This window comes from Rhopilema esculentum, chromosome 10, assembly GCF_057945365.1.
Source record: "Rhopilema esculentum isolate cy_ngs chromosome 10, ASM5794536v1, whole genome shotgun sequence".
Classification (NCBI taxonomy): Eukaryota; Metazoa; Cnidaria; class Scyphozoa; order Rhizostomeae; family Rhizostomatidae; genus Rhopilema; species Rhopilema esculentum.
The window spans coordinates 10,467,682-10,493,380 of NC_142824.1; the positions used below are offsets into that span (position 1 = coordinate 10,467,682).

General features: G+C 34.5%; 3 protein-coding genes across 4 annotated transcripts; 2 read left to right on the top strand and 1 right to left on the bottom strand.

Moving 5' to 3' along the window:
- Positions 1-574: 574 nt before the first annotated feature.
- On the bottom strand, positions 575-6,201 carry LOC135688840 (iron-sulfur cluster assembly 2 homolog, mitochondrial). Of its 2 annotated transcripts, none has more exons than XM_065205884.2 (3): positions 6,080-6,201; positions 5,039-5,154; positions 575-4,462 (listed from the first exon to the last, which is right to left on the bottom strand). In XM_065205884.2, the coding sequence occupies exons 1-3, from the start codon at positions 6,122-6,124 to the stop codon at positions 4,288-4,290; spliced, it is 336 nt and encodes a 111-aa protein (XP_065061956.2). In that variant the 5' UTR covers positions 6,125-6,201; the 3' UTR covers positions 575-4,287. The 2 variants fall into 2 exon arrangements, with proteins under 2 accessions (XP_065061956.2, XP_065061947.2); XM_065205875.2 differs by having other exon boundaries at positions 592-4,462; positions 5,976-6,192.
- Positions 6,202-6,210: 9 nt separating this feature from the next.
- Positions 6,211-15,195, top strand: LOC135688824 (uncharacterized). The gene is made up of 7 exons (XM_065205852.2): positions 6,211-6,381; positions 9,027-9,099; positions 9,622-9,715; positions 10,485-10,610; positions 12,858-12,957; positions 13,162-13,316; positions 13,846-15,195. The coding sequence occupies exons 1-7, from the start codon at positions 6,340-6,342 to the stop codon at positions 13,943-13,945; spliced, it is 690 nt and encodes a 229-aa protein (XP_065061924.2). The 5' UTR covers positions 6,211-6,339; the 3' UTR covers positions 13,946-15,195.
- Positions 15,196-18,261: 3,066 nt separating this feature from the next.
- LOC135688813 (tryptophan--tRNA ligase, cytoplasmic) lies at positions 18,262-25,699 on the top strand. The gene is made up of 9 exons (XM_065205842.2): positions 18,262-18,615; positions 19,589-19,697; positions 20,355-20,474; positions 20,620-20,802; positions 21,131-21,231; positions 21,489-21,601; positions 22,250-22,423; positions 24,844-24,984; positions 25,410-25,699. The coding sequence occupies exons 1-9, from the start codon at positions 18,387-18,389 to the stop codon at positions 25,569-25,571; spliced, it is 1,332 nt and encodes a 443-aa protein (XP_065061914.2). The 5' UTR covers positions 18,262-18,386; the 3' UTR covers positions 25,572-25,699.

Here is a 25,699-nt window from a genome sequence, read left to right on the forward strand (position 1 = left end):
GTTCGTCAGCAAAAGGAATGTCACATACAACTTAAAGCAATAACATCAGTTCCTAAAATACACTTTCTTTTTTTATAAGAACAATTTTATAAGAACACGAGCCTCAAAACTGGTCAAAAGTTAAGAACAAATTGAGAACAAGCTGAGGCTGAGCTTCTGCCAAATGCAATTTGTGAACAACGCTTTTTCTCAAAATCGAGGATTTTTAGCGATGTGTGGGTGCTTTTTCGGTGAATATTCAAATTTTTCAGCAAATTAAGGCTGTCTCACTCACTTTGTTGGCAAAAGAGCAAAAAAGCTAGCAATAGCACTGCTTACACCCTCTTAATTTATGAACAAATTAAGAACAATCCAGCCTCAGATTTTCGAAAAAATTAAGAACAGTCAGCCTGAACCTAAATTTACTGGTTCTTATAAAAAAAAGAGTGTAGTTCTCAAGCTTGTTGTTAGCAAAAAAATTAGCATTTTAGCCAAATATGGTAGGCGGTCGGCATTGAGCTTCTTGATTTTGATTCGACCAGTGAGTGCTGGAGCCCCCCCCCCCCCTCCCCCCCCCCCCCCCTCCCATAGTTGTCACACTGTAGTATGTTCCCTTTATAACGGTGTACTCAATGAGAAGGAAAACAATGGGCAGCCTCCCTCCCCCAATATGCATTTCGTTCCGACGGTACTGTTTATTCATGTCAATTCATGTCAATAGGACCAACTTGCTTCCAGGTTGTAGGAGGTGACTGATAAAATCATTAGAATGTTTAGTTTTGGTACAAGACCTAGTTTATTATCAGGCCTATAAGGTCAGAAATCTGACAGGCTCATTTCCATCGTTATTTTCATCCGGATCCAAATTGCAATTGTTTTAGTGTGGACACAACGAAATTAATAGATATAAACTATGCGAGAGCATCGTGAAACCAAATTGCATAATTTGTATGTATTTTGCTTTGTATTCACACTAAAACAAGTTGAAAAACGGAGAACCTACTCCAAACACTTCGAAAACCCACTTGTTTCAGTGTTCTGATTTAAATTTACGCTGTTTGAATGGTTAACTAGCTTATTTATATATTTATGTATTTTGACACTAACGTATATGGTTAACTTGCATTTGCCACAAAACGCCTGGATGTTCGGCAGAAAGCTGTTCCAGTTTGTATTGATTTATCAACGTATCAATCCAAACCTGTTATTCAATGGACTAAGAAACAATTTATAGTGAGTAAGTGTAGACAAATCAATTTCGGAAATAGAATAACATCAAGAGGACCAGAGCTTCAAATTATGCAAAAAGCAGGAACATCAACCCTTGGGAACAATATCGGCTCACTTAAAATGATTGTTCATCATTGCTTTTGTTCTCTGTAAGAGTTTGAAATTTTTGTATCACTGCCCTTATTTGTTTGCTGTTATTAAATTTCTTGTTGTTTAAAACATTTTACTAATCCTTTCTATAAGTGTTTACAATATTATCTTCTGAGTATTGGGTTTTGCCACATTCCAATTTGAATTTTCAAATGAATTACTTTCCTTCAAAAAGCGCCAAGAATCTCAGAGAAAACTGAATGCTGTTTTGAATCTGTTTTCAGACTTCAACATTTGTGCGCAGTGGCTTCTTCTTTATTGACTGTTCGAGAAGCATTTATATTAAGAAACTTTTAAGAAAACACGAATTTGCAAGCCTACACCAAAATTTCATATATATATTATAGAAACGTTTACGTCATAACTAAGCCTTATCTTTCTGATATATAGTAGCACTTATAATATAGTATATATAACTTGTTACATTGGGAGAAGATGAATATTGCACATAATAAAGTTATCGTTGGTTCGGTCCCCTAACATAGCTCAGGTTTCTCATGTGTCCGCTTGTAAAAATTAATTGCCCACCACAACCTAAAAACAAGCAACCATCATCATCAACATATTTACAATGAATATCTAAGGTACTTGAGGTTACTTAATTGATCATCGCCCTTATCCTGTATTGAATATGACGGAGAGTCCATATAGATTTGTTCCCGCTTCTAACCTCTGCTTCAGTAGTTTAAGGACCATTGAATAAGTACATCAATCTTTTTAAAGAGACCAGTGAATGATTGACGCAACACAAGAAATGTATTTTGGATTATATCAACTGCTAAATGTAATACGAAATATCGGCATCATCTTCAAATTTTTATTAGCTATGGTTGAATACTGGACATGCAGTGAGAGTTGAAATCGAGCTCATTGCTCATTTTGTTCCCATTCCAATTGCCAAAATTCCCTTTTTCGCAAAAAAGTTTCTGTATGCACGCGGTACCTAGGTAACGTGCTAGCATTCCCCCGGAAAGGAAAAGATGTGAAAGGAAGTTTTAGACCATGTCCAAGGGATGATTTTCCCCAGCCACAAGGGGCCAATTTTCGAAACTCCCTACAAACAAAGATATAATATAAATAATGGAAAAATCGGTGTAGCTTTAAAGGGTCTCTCCTTCTCTAGGTAAAACTTGCATTTTCTTTTGATGATTTCTGATATTTTCTGATGGTTTATGCTAACAAAACGATTATTTCTAACCCAATTACCAAAATGTCAGAGCATCTGTACTATTTCTATCACATTATGCCTTCTATCATTTTTAATCATGGGAACATTGTACACACTCTGTACACACACTTTTCTCTTTAAGAACCAGTTTCTTTTACTGAGGCTTGATCTTCTTAATTTGGATAATTTGAGGCTTGCGTGTTTTTAGATATTATTCTCATTTCACGTTGTTGTTTTCTACATATAAATACAACTACAGTTTATAAGACCACTAAATAAGAGTTTTGTATGACACTATTAGTAGAACGGTCGATTGTCTGATAAAATTTGCTCTGTTTTGTAAACACGATTGACAATTTTCAAAAACACTTGTTTTTCAGGCAAATCTTGCGACGATATTTTGATAAAGGTGTTTCTACATTATGCTGCCAACTGCGAATTTTTCAAAGAAGTCCATCGTCCTAGTAATGCGCACACATTTCTTTCTTTATTTTCAAAAAGTATATTTCTTAATCTGACCAGTAGTGACACAATAGCCCTTTTCTTTTTTATATAAAGATCTTTAGTTGTGAGTCTGTTATTTCCCTTTGACACACCTAGACTAAGCAGCTTGCATTAGAGTCATTTTACGTAGGCAATGTTAATTTCTAAAGGAAAGATTTCGCCTGACAGGAAGAAGTTACTTTACAAAGGGGAAAGCACGTCATCAAAATCATAAAAAGTGACGAGTACGAGAACTGTAATGAGAACACGGAGTAATCCATTTAATGACAATTAGGCAAAATATAACAATTGAAGAGGATACCGTCTGATATCTGAACCCTAGCAAAACTTCAATCTGTTTCTAATTTTTTTTATCTATTGTCCCTATCTGTATCACTGTTTCATAAAAGCAGGGCTCTCGCACGACACTTCTTCTCTAAATAATTGAAAAACACTTATAAAATCCTTTAATTGCTCTCATTATTTAGAAGTAAACCATAAAATAAAGGAAACAGAACCAATTTGCAGAGCAGCAGAAGCAGGAAAAAGCAAAACATTCCTGCCATAAATACGACGTGATCCCTAGGTATCTGCGGTTTATAAACTACTGTATTGTGAAGACAATCCGGAGATAGGGAACATGACAAACCTCGCTCCTAATTTTTCAAAATCAGAGCATGTTTTTCTTCTAAAACAAACAGCTTACAGCAACTGTGCTAGACTTCTTATGTCGTTATACCAACTTAACGACAGTTAAATAATGAGCTGCTTTGTGAGAAACATTCTTAAATGCAACATTTTCTACTGTCTTGCAATACCTTAATATAAATATCTTGGAGGCGATACCTATGGCATGTGGCATATACAAGAATTTTGTTATTATGACATCCCCCTGCCAAACGTCAATGTTTGATGAGGTGCCACATTTCTATAAGACTGTTTTGTTACACTTGCATAAACTCATATGCTGGTCAAAAAACGTTTAAACATAATTTTGATATAATTAACTTTTATACTAAAAATTTGTTATCAAATCATACTTCATTTACATTACATCATTCATTTATCATAATTATAATACCAAAGCCAAATGGTACTGCTTGAATTATAGATTTTTCAGTTATTCTATTTTTAGAAAAAAGAAAACAAGAGTAAGTTTATAATCAATAATTTTACTCATTAACAGAAATATTTCCATTTTCCATTACTTTTGATATAAATATTAACAGTAAAACACTTAGCATTATCAAATAGAGTAATTGCAGTAATGTAGTTACTCATATTTTTATTGAAAATGAGGTGCCACACGAGCAACCTTTCTCAACATTGGGATTTTTTAGAACGACAAAGCTAGCTTTTATCATTTCAACTTGATAGTCAATAGAAGACCCTTTTATAAGTCCTAAAGAGTCAATGTCTACAACAACCCTTGCTCCATCTTCTTGGAACACCCTAGAAAAAGAAGAAGTTTTACTGTAAGGGGATTAAAATTGTCAAAAAGCTTTGATTTAAAGGAAATATTACAAATCAATTAGAAACTAAAACTGGTAATTCAGTTTAGTACATAGTCCTTATAGAGGGTATTGACACACATAGTGCAATATCATTCTTGACTTTTCTAATCACAATCAGCAAAATCTACCACCAAAGACATCAAAAGAAAATATATTGTGGATTTATTCATTATTGTGTTTCCAAAAACAAGAGTATGTACAGCTATGCCAATATGATGTTTCTTAAGCATTTAACAATAAAGTTTTATCATTGTCTGTATTGTATGTGACTTGTGTATGCCGTTTCAGAAACAAACTGAAGATTTTGCCACCAAGTTACTAGGAAGTGTCAGGAGGCATGCAACATATCTCTACAGCCACCCATCAACAGAATACCACTAAACATATATATTACACAAAATACTGGTGAGAGCCAACATACAAAGAAAGCCATTATGTTGATGTTTAGGTAGTAGCCATATATGTCGACAACAAAGTTAATTGACAAAAATTTGCAAAATAATTTCATGAATACTTGTCATCTTCATGAATGTCTTTGTCAACTTCAAACTTATACTGGAACCCAGCACAGCCACCACCTTCAATCACAACCCTGAGAAATTCCTCTCCTTCCAGGATTTTCTGAAGTTGCTGGAAATGTAACAAAACAAGAACGTATTATTTTATCAAAACAACCAATTCGTTATACACAAATATCATCAATTTACAAATAACAATGATGGTTATTTGTTAATTAACAACCACACAATTGTTTCATTCAGACATCTGGGAAATATGGAGCATTTGCATGGATTTCCCTAAATCGTGGATAGTTTCCAAACATGAGTGCTCCCAACCTGATGGTGTAACAACCTGCAGTTCTGTGAATTCTATAAGTTCGAGCTTATCTCTATCTTTTGTTGGACTATTCTACAAGAAGCAACTTTGCTTAACTGCATGTCAGTGTACAAAGACATGCAAGATTTGCGAGTTTTTGTGTTTTCTGTGAGTCTAGTCAACAATATTTTTTTGATGATGAAGTACATTTTCTCTTGATAGGCCTGTTGTATTAACAAAGTAGAAAGGACATGTTAGAACAAATTTTTTGCAGTTTCCATCAACTGCTATAGCAGAGCATTCCAAGAAAGAACTTAACACATTTAATTATGTAATTATTGTATTGTAATTAGATAATAGGCCATCACAGCCTTAATACTATTTGCAACTATTTGCTACTGCCACCATCTGGTAAAAAAAATTATTATATAACAAACAATTAAATTAGGCTTGACAGTTATTATTTTGGGTATCACCGATCACGCTATAGGCTGACAACACAAATCAGTATGGGAATTCATGCCTTCCCGTTGCTAGTTTAATTTGAAGCAAAATCTGTACCCCCAAGAAGCTTTGGAAACCTAGCTACAAGGCTTAGGCTGTTTGAGATGATCTCGATCGACATTTTATCATACCTTAACACAACTTGATGTAAGCTTTAGATCACTGTCACTTCCCACAAATCGTGAAGTGTGTAATAATCTCCTACTCTTGCAAGTATTGATGACTCTACACTCACTCTGAATTGCATTAAATAAATGCCTTTGGGTAAGGCGATATGCATTCCTCCGTATTATGGTCGCCATATTGTGTTTTATTTTAATTCCGAGAACATGAAGTAAAACAGATTCCTCCGCAGCGACAAATTGCTTCCTGAAGCTGTGAATGCGAATATATCACTTGAGAGTAGGCCAGGTGCAGTGCAGGTACAGCAAACGACGGGCAAGTGGAGGAATTCAGGTTGACCTGTTTTAGAAAACAGAAAAGAAAACCTACAATATGCCAACAAAGAAGAGGAAGTATGAAGCAAGGTTTCCTACTGTAAGTGAAACGGGCCACTCACTTATTTTCATAAGCTTTTAAACTCCGCTTCTGTGCCTAAATCATTTCCAAGCAAGGCTTGTAACTTTGTTTTTGTGATGAACTCGAAACTTTCTCTGTTTCGATACAAAATCATATAATTTTTATTGAGAAAGATCGTGGAAATAAGGGCTCCCTGAAGTTGGCGTACAGCTATTTTGAGAATCCTTGGTTTAGGTTTCTAGTAAAACTGGCGAATACAGTGTCTCCCCCGATCTCCTATGAGCGATGGGAACTGTCTATTTAGTCGTTTCTAGTGAAAAAAGGAATGGTCTTTTAAGACATGCAAGTAAGATATAAAACTTGAGATTTTTCAAACCAACAAACGTGTATGTTTAATGTTTTGTTGCACTTTAAGCAAAATGCTTACTACGTATACCGTGAATAGCAGGTTGTCAAAAAAATTTCCATTCATCACAAGGTACCAGTTCTCAGTTCCATTGATATGAATGTTAAGATTATCAACATACAACTGGATTTTTTACATGCTTTGTAATTACACTCTCTTTTATGAAAGAGAAATTTTACTAGAAAACAAGCCTAAAAATTGATCACAAACAAATTAAGAACAATCCAGCCTGAACTTCAATTAACTGGTTCTTATTAATTGTTTTTGCACTAGTATAACAGATAAGATAAGAAACACAAAATCTAGTTGCAACAAGCCAAGGGATTTAAACAAATTTTTACATAGCAAATAAATTTAAGGGGGAGGACTTTGGTCAATTTACTAAAATAAGAGGTTTTCTCTCAATTGCTAAAATTGAAGAAAACAACATACTTAAACTATAAGGGCACTAAAAAGTCTTCTTCTCTATAACAAGCCTGGATCAGAGGAATAGATCGAGGAATGATATTAATAATAATTCTTTATTTGGAGAACAATACTTTGCACTTTTAGAGACAGCCTAATGTTTTACCTATTGTTATTGATTTCTTTACCTGTATCGTTATGTGTTTGTTTTACTAACACCTCATTTGTATGTTGTTTACTACAACCTAACCTGTTGTTTACATTATTATTTTAATATTTTAGCAAACATGAGTGATTTCTGTTTCAAAGTTCTTGAACAATACTGACACTGAATTATATCTGATTAACAATAAAGAAGCATAGACCATAAACTATTGAATTTTTCAGAGCTTCTTTATCTGAAGAAAGCCTTTAAAGAATTTAGTTCAGAGTTAAGCAGTTGAGCTTAATCAGTATTAGAGGTATCATAGGAAAAAAGGTTTGAATCTTGCTTTAGGAATAGTAATCAATACTGCTCTTTGGGTGATCAAAAGTCTAGTAAAAACTTAGTTGCGAGCAGCATTCCACATGGATTTTGCCTTGGCCTACTCTTTCTTATCATCTATTTTAATGATTTTAAAAAAATTTCCATAAGTATTCTACAGGGAGTATGGGATTGAACAAACTAAGCATTAATCTACAAAAGTAAAATACATGGTAACTGGGCCCCAAAGATTGACTATATAATATGTCATCCTATGAGCCCGTTATGCTAAATGGCTTAGAAATAAAGCATCTCAAACAGATGAAATCCCTGGGCCATGATCATTTTAAGAAAATTCTGATTTTCTTCAAATCATGTGGTCAGAACAAAGTCTTAATATCATGGCTGCCCACATAAAATCTAGACATGCTCTGAAGCTATGAATTTAAGCAGATGTCAATTAAATTGATTTATATTGCATCTTGGCCCCTAATTATGGATGGCCTGTGGTTCGTATAAAAATTCTAAACATATTTTAGTGCTCCATACCATCATTATAAGTTGTGAGGATAGCTCAGTTATAAGAGGCGGTGACTACAGATCTGGCATGACCAAACTTGCACCTAGAGTGAGGGGAGTGGCCATCTTTCTGTATATCCAGGCATAGGAATTGAATTTTGTGGTCACTTCAAGGTGAAAAACCAGGACACTGCTGGATAAGCACAGCTTCTCAGTGCCCTTTAAACTACCTTCAGATGCTAGGTAGCAAACACAAGTACAAATTATTGTCTTACTTTCTCTTTATCAGTAACCAGATTAAACAGTTTCTCTGAAGTGCATTTAAAAAATTCCTTTCTCTTGTCCCCATCTTCTAAATTCCTGTTACTTCCCCAGTGTAACAAAAAGACCTTGAATCACTTTCATATATCAAGGATGATTTTAATACAATTTAATCTTGTATATACTATTTGTTGTTTTCTAGTATCAAAATGTTGTGGAAGGGCATTATTGATATTGTGTGTAATATTTTAGGCTGCAGAGAGCATACCACTCTTTGGTTTGGTTGTAGTTCAGAGACTTTCAACCTGATGCTCAGTTCCTACTGTTTACATGCAGACTAATAAACACCATGCAACCCAGCACTCTATATTTCTGTAGGGAAACTAACTACTCCTTTGCTTCATCTTATGTATAGCCATGAATTCACGAAGAAAACATTTACAAGCCCCCCTTTAAATAGTTTTATTTCTCCAATTGAAACTCAAATAAAAACATATGAATAATAAAAGATGAAATGACTATTTAGCTTATGTCAGTTATCACGAAATGATTTTTGCAAGTAGATTTTTATGTTTAAGTCCATTGCTCATTGGTTATTCTTATTTCTAGGCTAGAATAAAGAAAATTATGCAGACTGATGAAGAAATAGGGAAAGTTGCTGCTGCTGTACCTGTTATTATTTGTATCCTTTGAATTTGCAACTTTGAAGTTTGTATTTTGCAATTCTTCTTGAAAAATATGGTTTGCAAAATGTTGTATGCAACAAGTATGTTTTAACAAAATGAGTTCACTAATTAAAATATCCCAAAAGAATGCTTTTTGTCCAGTCATATAATGTATTCTGCTGGCAGCTTGAGCACCATGTTTTTTGGATAACTAGTCTGTTTGCTACAGCTTTAAACAGGGCCAGAACAGACCTTTGAAATTATGAACTGACTGAAACTTTGTCTTGTTTCAACACAATTATTACTCAGGATGAATATTTTGATTACCTACGAACAGTTTGTCTATTAAGGTCATTCATTCATTTCTCTTCTGTTGAATGTCTGATGCAGGGGAACTTTTCATTTTATACCTGGTCCCTGTTTCAGCCTATCATAAACCTTTTTTGGAAGCTTATTTGAATGGCATCCCGATGCTGTTAAGATAATTTTTTTCCAATTTTTCAACAAATTACTTTTGATTCCTTGACTTACCTAACCAGCACGAGCTTTGGAAATTTTTATCCAACAATTAGTTGAGAAAACTTCAGACTTGACCAAAGCAAAACGAGCAAAAACTATGACTACTGGTCATCTGTAAGTATCTATTGTATTTAGTATTATAAATTTTGCTTAATTCTTTAGTGAAAAGACTCAGGTTTTGTCAAGCATTTTCTTTTTTACAGTAAGCATATTTGCTAGAAATTTTTTACCTTTGAAATCAACCACACCCAATCATAGTTAAAGGGGCTCAGTTTCCCCTTTACCAATTTTTTAGCTTTCCCTTTGTATTTTCAGTGGGTCATCAACAAATGCTTTCAATTGACATAATTTTTACTGATGATATAAAGGAGGTCACAAAAGCCTTATGAAATCACTTACATTTTGAGCAGTATGGGGAAATCACTATCATTTCAGAGGTGGTGCTAGAGACAAACATTCAAGGTGCTGATGTTTGTATTCAAAGTAACTGCTAAGGAAAAATATATCAAACTGCTGACAGAAAAATGTAAACTAAGATAGCATGCATTTTGGCAATGTACCTCATATAGGATGATTTTCGGAAATCGGCCCATCAATTTTTGATGTCATTCTGACATCTTGTAAAAGGTATGACATCCATCAACTGCTATGCTGCCGGTATTAGGAAAGTCAAAATAGTTTGGCTGCTGATGTGGGGGCTAACTAAAATCCTGGGGGGCTTTTACACCCCATGTCCCCAATCCTGCATCATTTCAATTTCTGATATATCTTCACTTGAAAATGCTCTGTTAGTTCTCCAGATCTGAAGCTAGATTTAATCTTATCATCTTATGTGTTATCTTTTATTTTTAAAGCGTTAAAATAAATCTCTTATTTGCTTTAGAAAACAATGTATTGAGTCTGAAAATCAGTTTGACTTCTTAAAAGATTTGGTTGCTAATATTGCTGACATGCAGAATCAAGAAGAAGATGACAACAATGACTCGGGGGAAACAAAAGCAAAGAAACCGTAAGTTTGTTTCATAGCTCTGTGCTGCAAAAAGCAGGGAATAACAGAATGTCATATATTTAGATCAAAATTTCATTCTAAGATTTTTAATTTCTGTAATCACAGCATTATCCATGATTCCAGTATTATTGAATACTCAAAAGATAACAGAGAAAAAACTTTCCTGTGTGTTGCAGTGACCGTGAATGTGAAGTTTTTTCCTGACTTTTAGACAATGCAATAAAATGATAAAAAGTAGAAGTAGTGGGGCCCTTAGGAAAAAACTAAGATGTAAGAATGTAAGAAAGTCCAGTCTAATGCTGTATAGAATGTCAAACACAAAAATGAAAATATTTATTTTTCTTGTTAACTACGGGAGGCTGATAGGCAGGGCAACGGCGCTGCAAATCTGGTTTCTCACCTAACCGACATGATCTCGATGGTTTTATATACTTTTGAGTATGGAAATTCATAATCCAAGATGGGACCCGAAAAATTTTGCCTCAGTACCACGTGATTGATGAAGTTATCATTAACGAAAAACAGCCATAAATCCGCTATATATTCAAATTAAGTGACACATTTAGCGATTGTAGGTCTTATGTGAATGCGCATCTCAAGAGCTCTGATGCCTTATATAATTTTATTTATTTTACTAACGTTTGCTTTTTTGTGACGTCGTTATAGATTTTCCCAGGTTTTGCCACAACCTTTGTGCTGATAACTAAATGTGTTGGAATTTACTGCAAAGATGCAAAGACTATGTTGCTCCAAACCTTTTTTATGCTTCTTGACATTACTTGATTATGCTTGACACTAATAAGTCCTCATAATAATCATAATCCACTTGTGTAGTGCGACAGCAATGACGATAAAGCAGTTTCTTTACAGAGCAACTCTATACCTGGTCACTGCCAGCTTTTTTACAAGTATTGAAACAGCATTCTATGCATAATTTACATGCGCGTTGGTGTTGAAAATCCCATTGCAGCATTAGCTTCCCAAATGTCGGCGACTCTATAGGCGGCATAGAACTGGTTGTTAAGTTTCTGGTATTTTCTTTAAGCCATATGTCAGCGTACTAGGGCTTTTCCTGATCATATATGTATTTAAAGGAAAGCTTTATCAGATGCCAGTTTCTATGTTCATTCACTAGGCGTAGAGGCCTAGTAAAATACCTGCAGCAGTATGTATTAACCTTTTGCAGTCATTTAAGGAGTCTCAACGAAAGAGATCGAAAAGGAACGTCAGAATAGTCTACATTGCACATAACGAAAGCTCAGTAGCTTGTCTCTATAATTTGAATGGAACGAGTGTTCTCTGATTTTTGCTAGTATGGACATGGTGTAGATCCATGAAGATGTTACATTGGCTATTTGTAGTTTGTCTTTGTATGAGAATGTTTCATAGCTCATTTGCAATGAATTTCAACTCATTTAGTTATCAGTACAAAAGTTGTGGCCAAACTTGGGAATTCCATAATGACGTCACAAAATAAGCAAACGGTAGTAAACTAAGTTATATGATGCATAAATTTAAAGCTTTGGAAATGTGCATTCACATAAGACCTACAATTGCTAAATGTGCAATTTTGTTTGAATATAAAGCGGATTTATGACTGTTTTTGCCGTTAGTGATGACGTTATCAATCATGTGATATTGAGGCGATTTTTTTGAGTTCCATCTTGGGTTATGAATCTCCATACTCGAAAGTATATGATACCGTCGAGATCATCTTAGTTAGTTGAGAAGTCAGTTTTTCACAGCCGTTGCCCTGCCTATGAGTTATAAGCTTCAGTTGAAGAACTTTTAAAGTTTTTAAAAACAGACCAACCTTAAAACATGAATAGAAAAATAATTTACTTGGACTCTTTGCTTGGAGACCCTTAGTTATTTAACTAAGGTGCCGTAATCTACATTACATCACTGCTTAGAGAACATAAATCAAAAAACAATTCTGATTAATTAATCTACAGCTATCCTGGCTCAAAGCTGTAAAAATATGTTTATTGGTTTCGCTAGCCGGGTACTACACTTAAATAGATCCATTAAATAGATACATGGCTTCCTGGAAAGTATATCCTTCTGAGCTAGCCAAATTTGACAACATGGGAATTTCTTGAAATGATTAGTCCCTTTTGCAATTCTAGCCGTACTTCTCTGCTCTTACCTTTTCATCAACTTATTGTTTATTTTACAAGTTTTTCTAAATATGCCAGCCTCATGAAAAAATAATAATCTTATTTGTTTTTGTTTTTTTCTGTTTAGAAGAAAACCGAGAGCCCCCAGCGAAAAGAAAAAGTCGGCAAAGAAAGTTCACAAATCATCATCATCAAACGATTCAGAGGAGGAAGATGTATCCGACAATGTAAGTTGAAATGTTGTTATGATGTTATAATTAAACGTTTAAATGGGCCTTTTCTTTCTGGCCATATGCACGTATTCTTTTAGCAAGTAACTCAAGATTGGTGCTCAGTTGTTGGCGGAAAATCAGCTCATTTAATCAACTCATCTAATATTCATGACAGCTTCACTCTTCTGATATGAAAATTTTTTCTGCCTCTTTTGACAGACAGAAGATACGGCGATTGTGTTCCCTAGAGGAAATGCCGATGAAGAAGGAAACGATGTTAAGGAGAGCAGAACAGACTCAAACAGTGCTACTTGTACAATAACAAAACCAGCTTTAAATTCTTCGCAATCCCTTAACGACAATGCCTCCTCGAGGTTAGTATGCTTGTCCAGGTTAACTCTTATTCTTTAAACGGTTCCACTAGCACTTTCTGATTTCTGTAGCATCTGATTCACAAAAGAAATTTTAAAAATGGCTTTAAGAAAAGCAATCATTTTGCATCATCATAAAGATTTTCGTCTGACACTTTTCCCAGAAGAAAACGTCAGAACAAAGATCGAGAACTCTAGGCTAGGAATATTTATACCCGATCGTGGATCGAAATTTGCCAATCGGTTGCCAATTGGACTGTTAAGGTTGCCAAATCAGTGTCGCTTGCCGATAGGAGTATTATCTAGTGAAATGATATTATCATGTTCACTGGTGAAAATGAACTCTTTCTGTCTTCACAGTCAACATTGTTTAACTAATCCAAATTACAAGCCATTTTTATTACCTGTTAGTCTCGACATGATAATGAAAGACAAACCTATTACATCTTGAAAGTCTCTAATTGCATATTAGCAAACTTGCCTTGGTCCAAAATTGTGATAAATAGGCGTATGCTTTTTGTCGTTGTTGCAGCTCGACGAGTATTGGCGGTGCGACAACCTCGCATTCACTTCCACTGATGCTGCAGTCGCAACAAGATGACGATGAAGAAGATTACGACGAAGACGACTAGTCTTGCCTGCTATAAGCAAATCCATTCGCGTTTAACGTTTAATAGGACTTGAAAACATTAGAGAACTGTCTGTTCTAGAATTACCGCGTTAAGCAGTATCTTTCAAGGTTTGACTTAGTACATGTTCTCCCTCGTGCGTGAAGCCACGATGGAAGAGCTGAGTACCCTCGTCTATGGGTTATTGAGGATTCTTGGCAAATCTTATTTTTGTTATTCAGTTTTCGTAGATGGCTAGTTCTTCTTCTGCGGCCTTGATTGATTCCGAGGTTTCTAACCACCTCGCTCGCATGATTACCAACTCCCTGCTCATTGATTCAGATATTTATTATATATATATTTTCGTCATTTCCAGTGTAAGCGGTTTTTGATCTGTTATGCTAAGAGAGTGAGAACCTATGCCAATCATGATTATTTTTTAAAGAAAATATTTACCTCATTTTATTTTAAATTTTATTCTGTTATCGGGGAAAGCATGTTCGGATGCAGTAACCAAAGCGGCCTGTTACCAAAATCACCAGTTATTACAAGCGAGGGATTTTGCTACACTTAGCAACATTTCTTAATGTTTGAACTGGTGTACGATTATGTTTTAAGATTGATAGACTTTTAATTGAAAAGCATCCTTCATTTTGTGAGGAAGCAGGCATTTTTTTTATTTGCTCCAGGGAATTTAAAAATGACGAGCATTTTCAAGTAACATCTACTAGAATGACTTTTTCGAGAAAATTTATTCCTACACGTCTTTAAAATAATAACTCATGAAAAAGGACCATTATGGAACTGCTGCCCTAATTACTTGCTTAGAAGCAATGATTTTCTAGGGGTCTGTTGGAGGCATTAACGTAACTCAGTAAGCGATTTGTGAAGTCGGCCTAATACTTTCACCAGTCTGTATATTTAAGTGTTTATCATCTTTTCTGAAATCTTTACTTTGAGTCTCTTTTTATAAGATTCAAACCATAAAGACGCAGAAAACAGTTGATAATGTTTCCTTTTTCTTTTTTTCGGTTTTTCAAAATGCGATCTAACGAACAATTTAAAGCTTGTATTTCCACTGATCTCAAAAATACAGACCAATAAATATTTACTGTCGTTCTCAAGGTAGAGATTCTTGCATCATCATTGCAAGGTGCACTTCGTCCAATTGAAGCAGTTGACATCATTACACTATTACACCTATTGATAGAGTCAATATTAATAATTTTGCAAATTCGGAGTGGTAAATCTATTGCATTAAATGTAGAGGTCATCAGTTTCGTTCCAAGATTTGTGATTAAGCCTACTTCAATACTGAATCGCATTTACTCAAGAAAATATGTGTTCGCTTAGTCCAAAATACATCCCGCCTTTCCTAAAAAACAAAGCTCTGGCTTTTGCATTTTAGGTATGCTGTTTGACAAATGTCAACTCTCTCCTGTCAATATCCACAAAAAGTGGTTACTTAACAGTTTCTATGGTCAGTGATGCAATGGCTATTTTAAGAAAAACCCTTAGCTGCTAGACGTTTGTTGACCACATCAGGATGAATGAATCTCAAAATTTTTATATTTAGCTAACATATCAAAGGAGAAAGGAGGAACACCCAAATGACCGGTGTTTCTCGCTAATGTCATTTTTTATCTATCCAGGGGATATTTTAAGACCTCCTGTATAAACTGTGCCGAGAGAAGTCAATCAACAACCTCCCACCACTACCCCACCCTCCCCCCCCCCAACCAGCGAGTGGTACCCTTGGCTAGACCAATTTCTACAAAAAAGGTTACCCTTGGTTTTGTCTAATATTGAAAAACGATACACTTAACTAGATTCATTTCAATTCGAGTAAGCAGATACCTCAAAAATTTCTTTTAAACTCGGAAATGTCAAAGATCATATTGTATCATTTTTTATTTTAGCAACAACAAATAGGGGTTTGTCAGGAAGAATTTCTTAGGCCATTCCTTTGCTAGGCCAATATTGTCAAATATGATACCCTTCACTCAACTTTGACTTCAATATGCAAAAAAGTATACCCTTAGCTAGTTCCAAAGAAAGTATACTCCTGCTCGCAGCACACCCCAGGTACCTTTACTATTGAAGAACCCCCCCCCCCCCCCCCCCCCCCCACGGTGCTAGAAAACAGATTACATCATACAAGCATGTTTGGTTGTTTTATTCCCAAGCTTGAATATATTGAGATTGCATTGGATTGCATCAGCCGTCTTCAGTATAAATTTTGATTGTCAACTCACTAGCAGCTAGAATAAATCCAAATCCTTAAGAGAAATAGGAGGCACAGATTCACAGAAAATCGCATTGGAGCTAAATTATTTTGGAACTGTGGACAAAAGTGTTGTTTGGAGAGAGTTTTGTTTTCAAAGGTAGAGTTGTGCATTTTTTTATAGAAAACTATACATAAGTAATTCATTACGGTGTAGCTCAAAAACTTTCAGTACTGGCTTTCAGCTCAGTTTTCTTTTTACAATCCGCTTTAAACTTACTGAAAAAGCGAAATTTTATGCAGTCTACCAGGTTTATCAATGTCAGGTGGGCTGATTTGCTATTGATTCAGAGTTAAATTGTAGATAAAAATTGCATTATAGTGAATTTCGTCTTCTAACGCATTTCTGCCATCTCAATAAATTAAGAAACTTGAAAAACTTTTGAGTACTCAATTCCATGAAAAATTAAGAATCCGTCAGTATTACACAAAAAACGGTACTGAAAATTTTCGCATAAATGTTTCTCAATTTCTATAACAAAAGTATGTAACATGTAAACCATAATCATTACGTATGGATTTTTCATGCAGATTTTTACTCCATATTTTATAGATAACATTCATCTAAGCAGAAAATTGCACAAATATTTTCAAATCTTTACTAGAATTGTGTAAAGAGAAACAGGTTGGCCCTTTCTTTTGTAAAGATTTTTGGAGCTCTTCTCTTCCCCCATCCCATTAGAACATTGATGTACGACATGTGTATCACAATAAAATGATTAAAACTTGTTTTGGTACCTTATAATGAACGTACCGAAAAGGCTTATGAAGGCCAAGTCAATCCAGATCCCATCCCAGCCTCATCAAAAATATTTTGTACTTGATAAATAGCTGGATATATGATATAGGTATAGGTATATGTTTATGGTGATAAGAAGTCTCAACCGTAAATAAAACTCATAATTTTGAGAAATGTTGTTGCTTTTTCTCATAATTTATTGAAATCTATTTGGATTAGGATAAAAATACAAAACTATCGCCAATTCAGTGGCGGGGTCCCAGGTATTCATTTGGGGGAGGGGGGAGCTCGTTTTACGGTATAGAGTTGTAATACTGCTTTGTGCTTTGCCTCGCAAGACACGTCACGCTTCGCAGCGACCGCACCGCCACCCCTTACTTGTGTTGCTCAGCATTTTAGTTTGGTTTAATGGTTGCTACCAACAAAGTTAGACAGGATATATATTTTGAAGCTCATTTTGCTTATTTTTCTACGTTCACGTCTTCTTATTAACTCAGCAATACATTTCCATTTTCTCGGCATTATATCTTTTAATCCTATTAACTTCACAGATTTTAAATAGACCTTTGCGTATCATTTATTTGTCTCTTGAGCCATACCATTATGTTGTACAATTATGTATTTAGATTCTAACACAATTAGTTCAGTTCGTGTAATGAGAAAGCCTGTGAAAGGTTCTCTTATTAGTTTGGAAAATACGATTTACTTGTAAAAGTATTTCGTGGATACATATCTTGTTGTTCCTAGAAATTTATCGTTGTTCTTTCGTTTGATTCTGGAAGTAAGTCTTTACACCGCTGAACGAATTACAGAGTTGTCAAGTGATGACGTCACAAAAATCTATGTTTTAGAATTTTTAAAATTGGTTCTCATAACCTGAAAAGCATCATGAAGTACCTCTAAGTCTGCAAAATCAGTTAAAGGTTTTACGAATTGGCTACAATAAGACCAGATGAGCACGAATTTGGCCCCATAACTTTATGAACTGAGCCAAAATAACAGTAATCTGTTAGCAAACTTAAAACTTCCTATTGGCCATAACTCACCCGATTTTTGACAAATTTAACTGATTTTGAAAATATGTGAATATTTTATGGTCTTCTTTTATATTATGGGTTCAAACTTCGAAAATTCTAAAAATATTTTTTTTGACGTCGCACTTGAGAAATCTGAACAGGATGGTAGAAAAGTTATGATTCACATAACAGACATGTAATCACATTTTTGTCTAGTGCTGTAAAAATATTGTGAAAAATTGGTATTCAAACTGCATATTTGGAGCATTTTTACATCAGGTATTCAAGCATTAATGATGATGCAATTCAACTCAATAGGCCTAAAAGAACACGAGTTGGCGAAAAGATTGCTTAGAGCAGCTGACTTTTAAAATTTGATTTACTTCGAAATTTGCATTGCAATTAGTTATACGTCTGGGATCTTATATGCGATTCATATCTCTGAGCAAATTACGCGTGTTTAGCTTGGAAAGTTGTTCTCACCAATTCAGGAAAGCGATTTGTTTGTTGTCAAAAAGAGAGCTAACTACAACAACAATGACCGGGGATGAAAATAAAGAGAACGGGAAAACGGCAAATAATGAAGATCAAGAAGTTACCATTGAGAAAGTTGTAGCCAAAGACAATAAAGGAATCGATTACAGCAAATTGATAAGTGAGTGATTGACACTTTAGTGTGTGTTGTGTACCTGCCCTATCTATGAAATGTCATGATTACATCTCATTGCTTTTTTAGATAAAATGATTCAAACTCTCTCTATGACCCATATAGTCTGCATATTATGCCAGTTCTCTATGAGATCTTGCATAATTTGCACCATGTGCCAATCTCCTTTTTTAATTATAAACACAAACTGTTTTTCCATAACAGAGCTGTTGTAAATATAGTTTGGAATTTCAAATTTTTGCATCCAACATTACTTTTATCTTATGTATGCAGCTGCCTTACTCTGTAAACTGAATGAAGCCAAGTGATTTGGCTAGCATACTAAAAGCTTTGGCTTAATTGCCAGCCATTATTAAAACATGTCAATGACACCCTCTCTCAAGGTCTTTCTCTGGGTTTGCTTTTGTATTGAAGTGTTTTTTTCTGGACTCTCTTATAGCATTAGGCTAAAACTTTTTACCTTTCCTTAGTGAGTTCTACTCTTTATACAATCTGCTAATGCATGAAATAAAATACTTATATGAAAAGTGACCTAAAACGCTGACAAGTCAACAAAATTTCTCCTTGGCGAAAAAAAATACTGCACACTATTGGTGCAAAGCTTCTTTTTGTCCTTGATTAAGTGGTACATCAGCATACCTGAACACTGACAAAGAAGATGAAATCTGCATCATTCACCCTAAAAGTATGAGAAATGTACATCTGATATATAGTTACGTTTGTGTACTCTCCTGTTATATTTACCATATCCAAACATTTCAATGAATATTATGTTTATTAAAATGTTTTGCAAAAAATACACAAAAAAAATTCAACCCAATCTAAAAATACATACATCGAGCTAGTAATATTAAGAGAATTATTTTTTAGAATATTTCTGATATAACATTCTACCTAAAGAAACTTCTTGTTTTCTTTCTTGTTTGCTCTACATGACTCTTTTGTTCTTTTTATCATCTAGAACAATTTGGAAGTGCTCCTGTTTCAAAGGACCAAATTGAAAGAATAGAGAAGATAACTGGAAAAAAGGCCCATCATTTTCTCAGACGAGGAATTTTCTTTTCACAAAGGTAGAATGACACAAAGAATGACAATGAATGTTAAAAACGATCAGGAGCAGAAAAAGATAAATTAAATTGACATTAAATGTTTTTCAGCAGAATCTAAAGGAATTGTTGACAATGATTGCAAATAAATCCTTATTTTTGAGCACATGATTTAATTTGCAACAAAATATTATGAGATCAGGCATAGCTGCCCTTACCACTAGATGAAATATTCTCATTCTTGAACACCTTCCTTTCTCTAGAATTTGTTGCTTGATCTGCCATTCACATTTAGTCAACAAATCAAACTTTCAATTTTTAAGGCTGTACTCAAGTACCATAGAATGCTCATATAGTGGCCACTGATTGGCTGTGCTGCCATAATGTATTAACAAATTTTCTTATTGGTGTAAGGATTGATGTATTTTTAATGCTTCTTATTTTTTGTAATTAGATAATTTTGATTGGTGATTTTCCAACTTTTTTAACTGCTCATAACCATATCCCTGAAATGCCTGGAACATGTGATTTTCTGCACACCAAAAAATAATATCTATTAAAGACTGCATAGTAAAAATTGTTTGTAATCTTCAAAAGTGCATATACCAAAGATGTTACCAAGTTTGAAATTTTACATTCTCAGATACTTAGTTTTCACAATCATTTGCTCAATGTTCACAGAGATCTGAATATTATTTTGGAACATCATGAAAAGCAAAAGCCGTTCTACCTTTATACTGGCAGAGGACCATCTTCTGAAGCAATGCATCTTGGCCATCTAATCCCATTCATCTTTACAAAGTAAGAACGTTATATATTTACCATCTATTCATTTGCAATGACTTGACAACAATTTTTCACAAAGTTATGAAAACCTTATTATTTCCATTAGTTATGTACCTTGGATCAAGAATTAATATCCTGCCTCTTGAATTCTATCTTTCAGATATCTGCAAGATGCATTCGATGTCCCTTTAGTCGTACAATTGACTGATGATGAAAAATTTCTCTACAAGGATATTTCTGTTGATGAAGCTCATAGATTGGCTTATGAAAATGTTAAAGACATCATAGCTTGTGGTTTTGATGTCAATAAAACATTCATATTTTCAGACATAGACTATATTGGGTGAGTTGAAATATTGAGTTTGAAATGATACTCTCAATGTGAAAATCCATACACTGCCAGATAAAGCGTTGTGTGTTAGTTTGTAAAGAAGGTTGAAAGGCATCAAATCTCAGAATCTGATTTACAATTAAATTTATTTTGTATCCAAGTTTTGTGTTCTTATATTGTTTATTTAAATATTATGCTCTTATAACATTTAAGGAATGATTTTCAAGCATTCTGCCTGTTTTGTGCATTAATTCCATAATTGAAGTAAGGAGGTTCTTCACGACTGACAGGCCTATTTTGATCTTTGGTGTCAACAATATGACCTTTTTCTTTTCCTCAGGCAATGTTCAGATTTTTACAAGAATATACTGAAAGTCCAGAAATGTGTAACATTTAATCAAGCACGTGGAATTTTTGGTTTTGGAGAAAGTGACAATATTGGTGAGCAATATTGCATTGCTACTTTTCAGTTTTATTTAAGTGAATATACATCGTTCCAAGATTATATTTCCAATACAATTAAGATTTATAGATTTTATCTTTCATTTTTATATTAAACTCAGCAATTATTGTTTTCTTGCTTTTTAATTATTTTTTAACTGGTGAATATATCTACTGATTTTGTCAATACTTCTTCCTGTGTCATTTATTGAGTTTTTTTTGCAATGACAACTTAGATACACATGTTTTGTTTTAAGGTAAAATATCATTCTCTGCAATCCAAGCAAGCCCAAGTTTCAGTTCTTCGTTTCCACATATTTTTGGACCTGCAAAGAGTCTGCCATGTTTGATTCCATGTGCCATTGACCAGGTTTGATTCCATGTGCCATTCAATTTCATATTGACTCTACTTTAAACATATTTCAATTTCTATCATGAAAATTCTTCCTGTGGTGCTTAATGTGATATAAAAAATTGGCTTGTAGAGACAGCAGTGTAGAGGTGTAATGTGGGCAAGACCAGTATTCCTTGTAACCAGTCATTTACATTTGGTCTAATATAGAACCATGGGTATCGTATTGATGCTTATGGCACATTTTAGGTTATCCACATACTTTACCTAACTGTAAAATAATTTTTCCTTTGGAAGTAATCTTTCTGTAACAATTTTGTATCACCTGTGTTTCACTTTGCTAAAGGCTGACCTATCCTCAGGGATGCATTTTTGTTGGCATCATGATTTGCTAAGCCATTACCAAGCCAAACTCATCTAGAAAGGTCTTTGCTTACTAAATCTGTACAGCCAGCTTGATTTTTTGGTGTTATGTTAGGCAAGTGTTTAACTCTAACCAAGATCAGATTACTTTTAAAATGGTTTTTAGCTGTCCATTGGTGTTATGCTCAGTCAAGGGGAAGTAGGACTTTCAGCTTATGAAATATTTGTCTCAGTTATCATGACTATAAACCTTAGTTTTTCTTTGTTGCACTCTCTAATGTTGTTGTTTATTTTTGCAAACAGGACCCATACTTCAGAATGACAAGAGATGTTGCTCCAAGGCTAGGGTATCATAAGCCTGCTCTCATTCATTCAACTTTCTTCCCAGCATTGCAAGGTGCAAAGACAAAAATGAGCGCCAGTGATCCAAATTCATCAATATTTTTGACAGATACCCCAAAGCAAATAAAAAATAAGGTTAGAAAAACATTTCCTTTTATGACTTATTGATACATTTAATTTTCAGATATTCCTTGAATATGGGCACCCAGATCAAGTAAGATACTAAATATGAAATATACAAAAAACTTTATATAGAAGGAAAAAACTAATTCTTTCACTAGCACTTTCACTTAAAAGCTTGCTACTTAATGTTGACTACAGGATGGTTTGCATCAAATCTAACTGGTGATAAACAATATTGCTACCAGGTGGAAAAAACTCAGAATAATAGGAGATCACCTGTGGTATTCCACAAGGATCTTTTTTGAGGCCTCTTCTATTCATTATCTATACGAATGATTTTTAAAAAAAGTTTGAATACATGTTTGTTTTTAATGACAAACAATTAGGTAAAATCTCTGGAAAAGGTAACATCGAAACTGACAAATTAAAAGGGTAGACAAGACAAAATATTTATGTCTGACAATAGATGAGAGCCTCTCCTTGAACCAACAATATAAAATAGTTAGGAAAAAGCTGAAAGGTGGGCTCAATTCTATCAGAAAATTCAAAGAAATACTACCACAATCCCAATTGTGTCTTGTATACCAAGCACTAATGGAAAGCCACCTGAGATATGGAAGCTTGATGTGGGGCTATTTGGCTGAAAAGAAGCTCTGTTTATTGCAGAAGATACATGATAGGACATTTTACCTCATCGTTATCCTCATTGCTCCTATTAAGGATCAGATACCATCCGCATGACTAAACGTTGAGAAGGTTATCACATATGACTGAGCCATAATGGTACGCAAGATTCTTAAGGAAATGTGCCCAGAAGATCTTAAAAGAAGTTTTACGAGGAGAAATGAGATCTCAAAATATGAAACTCGTAGAATAAACGATCTGCAAATACCTAAACCACGATTGGAAATCTCAAAAAAAGTTTTTCGTACGTCGATGCAAAGAACTGGAATTATATCCCAAGCGACATAATAAATATGGAATCTACTCACCTTTTCAACCAACAAAATTAAAACCTAGCTCTTGGGCCAATAAAGTGGAATCAATTTAGAAATACATTGACAACAAAAAATTTCGTCAGATAAATTTTCGGCGGATAAACTTCGTCGAAAGAAATTTCGGAAAACTTTACAGAATTTGGTCGTAACAAAAAATTCGTCGTGGATTTTTAACATATTACAAAACCCATACAGGTTGCTTTATATTCAATCCTTTAGGTACCGACTTTTTGCAGACATGGGGGCTTGATTGGGCACCCGTTCGGAATTTGGCTTATCCCCCAGACAGCTTTATCACACAGAACCTCATGTCAGGAAAGCCAAATTAAAGCGGTATATGTCAAGGGACGGTTATACCGGGGGGTGTAGGGGTTGCGACAACCCCCCCCCAATATGTCTGTGTCGTTCGGTAAATTTTGTTTCATTCGGAAAAATCACTTGTTTGTAGTCAGTAGTAAGAAAGTAACGCCAAGATTTTACTGTATTTATTTTCTTTTCAGTGATTATCTTTTTATCAGTAGCGTAGCGGGAGGGGAGGAGGAATATTCTGAAATGTATTTAAAGCTAATCTAAAGGGCGTCGTCGCAAGAATTTTATATATCTCTACAGAATGAGTATGAATGAATATAGAGGAGACTCTGTTCTATATCTCTACATAATGTTAAACAGTTCCCCTTCATTTTTGGGTTTGTATAGAAAAGTCCTTCACGTTCTTGAGACTTTCCCGTTAAAATAGAAACTAAAATGCTAAAGCAGTCCAATCCTGAAAAAAACTGGATTCTGAAATGCTTTTAGTATGTCGTAAAATGTTTGCTTTTTTCAAAGCCATTTTCAAATTCTGTACCGCAAAAAAATTGTTCGGATTCTGAAATACTTGTCGTGGATTTTGCTCCAAGGAGAACGGACTTGGATAAAACTTTTGAATACTGTTTACTATTTTTAGATATTTGATTACAACTTTGGAGAGTCACTTTTTACACGTAGTGCTTCCTTACCCTACACAATTCAGGATATAAACGTTACCATAATTTACTAGTGACACCAAACTTAGTGTCTAACATCCCCCCCCCCATCATTGTTGCTTAATTACGCCCCTGTATATGTCCTCAGTTTATGCAAAGGTGGAGTCAAAAGAGATACTTTTAGCATCCAAAGAATCTCTACCCTAAGTTATGAAAGTTTGGCATGAAAGTTTACAAACAGAGTATAATTAAAAGTATTAGTGTGAATATAAGTATAAGATTCGGAGCATGACCTCCTGGTAGACCAGTTTTTATATTTGCTTTGTTTTGTTTTGTTCAGATCCTGTCCTAAGTTCTATGTAAATGTAAAAGGCAATTTGTCATTATATGAACAGCTATTAATATTCAATGTTATGTTTAAAAACATGTCTCACTTGTTTCTGATATGCGCTATTTGCCATCTGCCGTGCAGGTGAATAAGCACGCCTTTTCTGGCGGAAAAGACACCATAGAGGAGCATCGTAGTCTTGGTGGTGACGTTACTGTTGATATTGCATATCAATATTTGACGTTTTTCTTAGAAGATGACGACAGATTACAGCAAATCAAAGAGGTTTGTTGCATTTAACGTGCAGCATTTAACATGAAGCTTAGTGGTAGTACCCTTTAAGACCCACAGTCACTCTGCGGTGGTCACTCTGCTGATGACGGTGGTCGCAAGAAATGCAGTGGTCACTCTGCTGATGACGGTGGTCACAAGAAATGCAGTGGTCACTCTGCTGATGACGGCGTAGAGGGTCATTGAAAGCAGTATAATGCCATAAGTTAATGTCGTAAATAATGTCATCTTTAGTACACAAAAGAAACAAAATAGGCATTCATTGTCATATTAGCAAATTTATCAGCTGCTGCAGTTTGGTTTCCTGATTTTCGATCTTTGCCAAACCAGTCAGTCTATATAGACCATGGAAACTATGTTTGTTTTGAATTTCTTTAAGCAAAAGAAACGTTCAAGATCATATCATTATCCCTTTCTAGGATTATTCAAGTGGCAAAATGCTAACTGGAGAGTTGAAGAAAGAATTGATATCGGTTTTGCATCCAATCGTAGCTCAACATCAGGAACGACGTAAGAATATTACTGATGAAATTCTGAAAGATTTTATGACTCCACGAAAACTCGCATTTCAGTATTCTTAGTGACTTATCAATTTGTTGCTCAAATAGATGACAATTGGAGGTATAAGCACGAGGAGAATACAAATTTAATTAGAGTATGCTCAAATGAAGATTAAATAGATTTCCAAATGATTTGTCTTTGTTTATCA

What these genes read in the sequence shown, in the direction of transcription:
- LOC135688840 (XM_065205875.2), bottom strand. Translation starts at nt 6,146, where the DNA reads ATGGCGACCATAATACGGAGGAATGCATATCGCCTTACCCAAAGGCAT. An exon ending in TTACATCAAGTTGTGTTAAG is followed by an intron (nt 5,155 to 5,975) that starts GTATGATAAAAT and finishes TTACATTTCCAG; the next exon opens with CAACTTCAGAAAATCCTGGA. An exon ending in GACATTCATGAAGATGACAA is followed by an intron (nt 4,463 to 5,038) that starts GTATTCATGAAA and finishes TTCTTTTTCTAG; the next exon opens with GGTGTTCCAAGAAGATGGAG.
- LOC135688824 (XM_065205852.2), top strand. Translation starts at nt 6,340, where the DNA reads ATGCCAACAAAGAAGAGGAAGTATGAAGCAAGGTTTCCTACT. An exon ending in ACTATGACTACTGGTCATCT is followed by an intron (nt 9,716 to 10,484) that starts GTAAGTATCTAT and finishes TATTTGCTTTAG; the next exon opens with AAAACAATGTATTGAGTCTG. An exon ending in AACGACAATGCCTCCTCGAG is followed by an intron (nt 13,317 to 13,845) that starts GTTAGTATGCTT and finishes TCGTTGTTGCAG; the next exon opens with CTCGACGAGTATTGGCGGTG.
- LOC135688813 (XM_065205842.2), top strand. Translation starts at nt 18,387, where the DNA reads ATGCGATTCATATCTCTGAGCAAATTACGCGTGTTTAGCTTGGAAAGT. An exon ending in CGATTACAGCAAATTGATAA is followed by an intron (nt 18,616 to 19,588) that starts GTGAGTGATTGA and finishes TTTATCATCTAG; the next exon opens with AACAATTTGGAAGTGCTCCT. An exon ending in GATTACAGCAAATCAAAGAG is followed by an intron (nt 24,985 to 25,409) that starts GTTTGTTGCATT and finishes ATCCCTTTCTAG; the next exon opens with GATTATTCAAGTGGCAAAAT.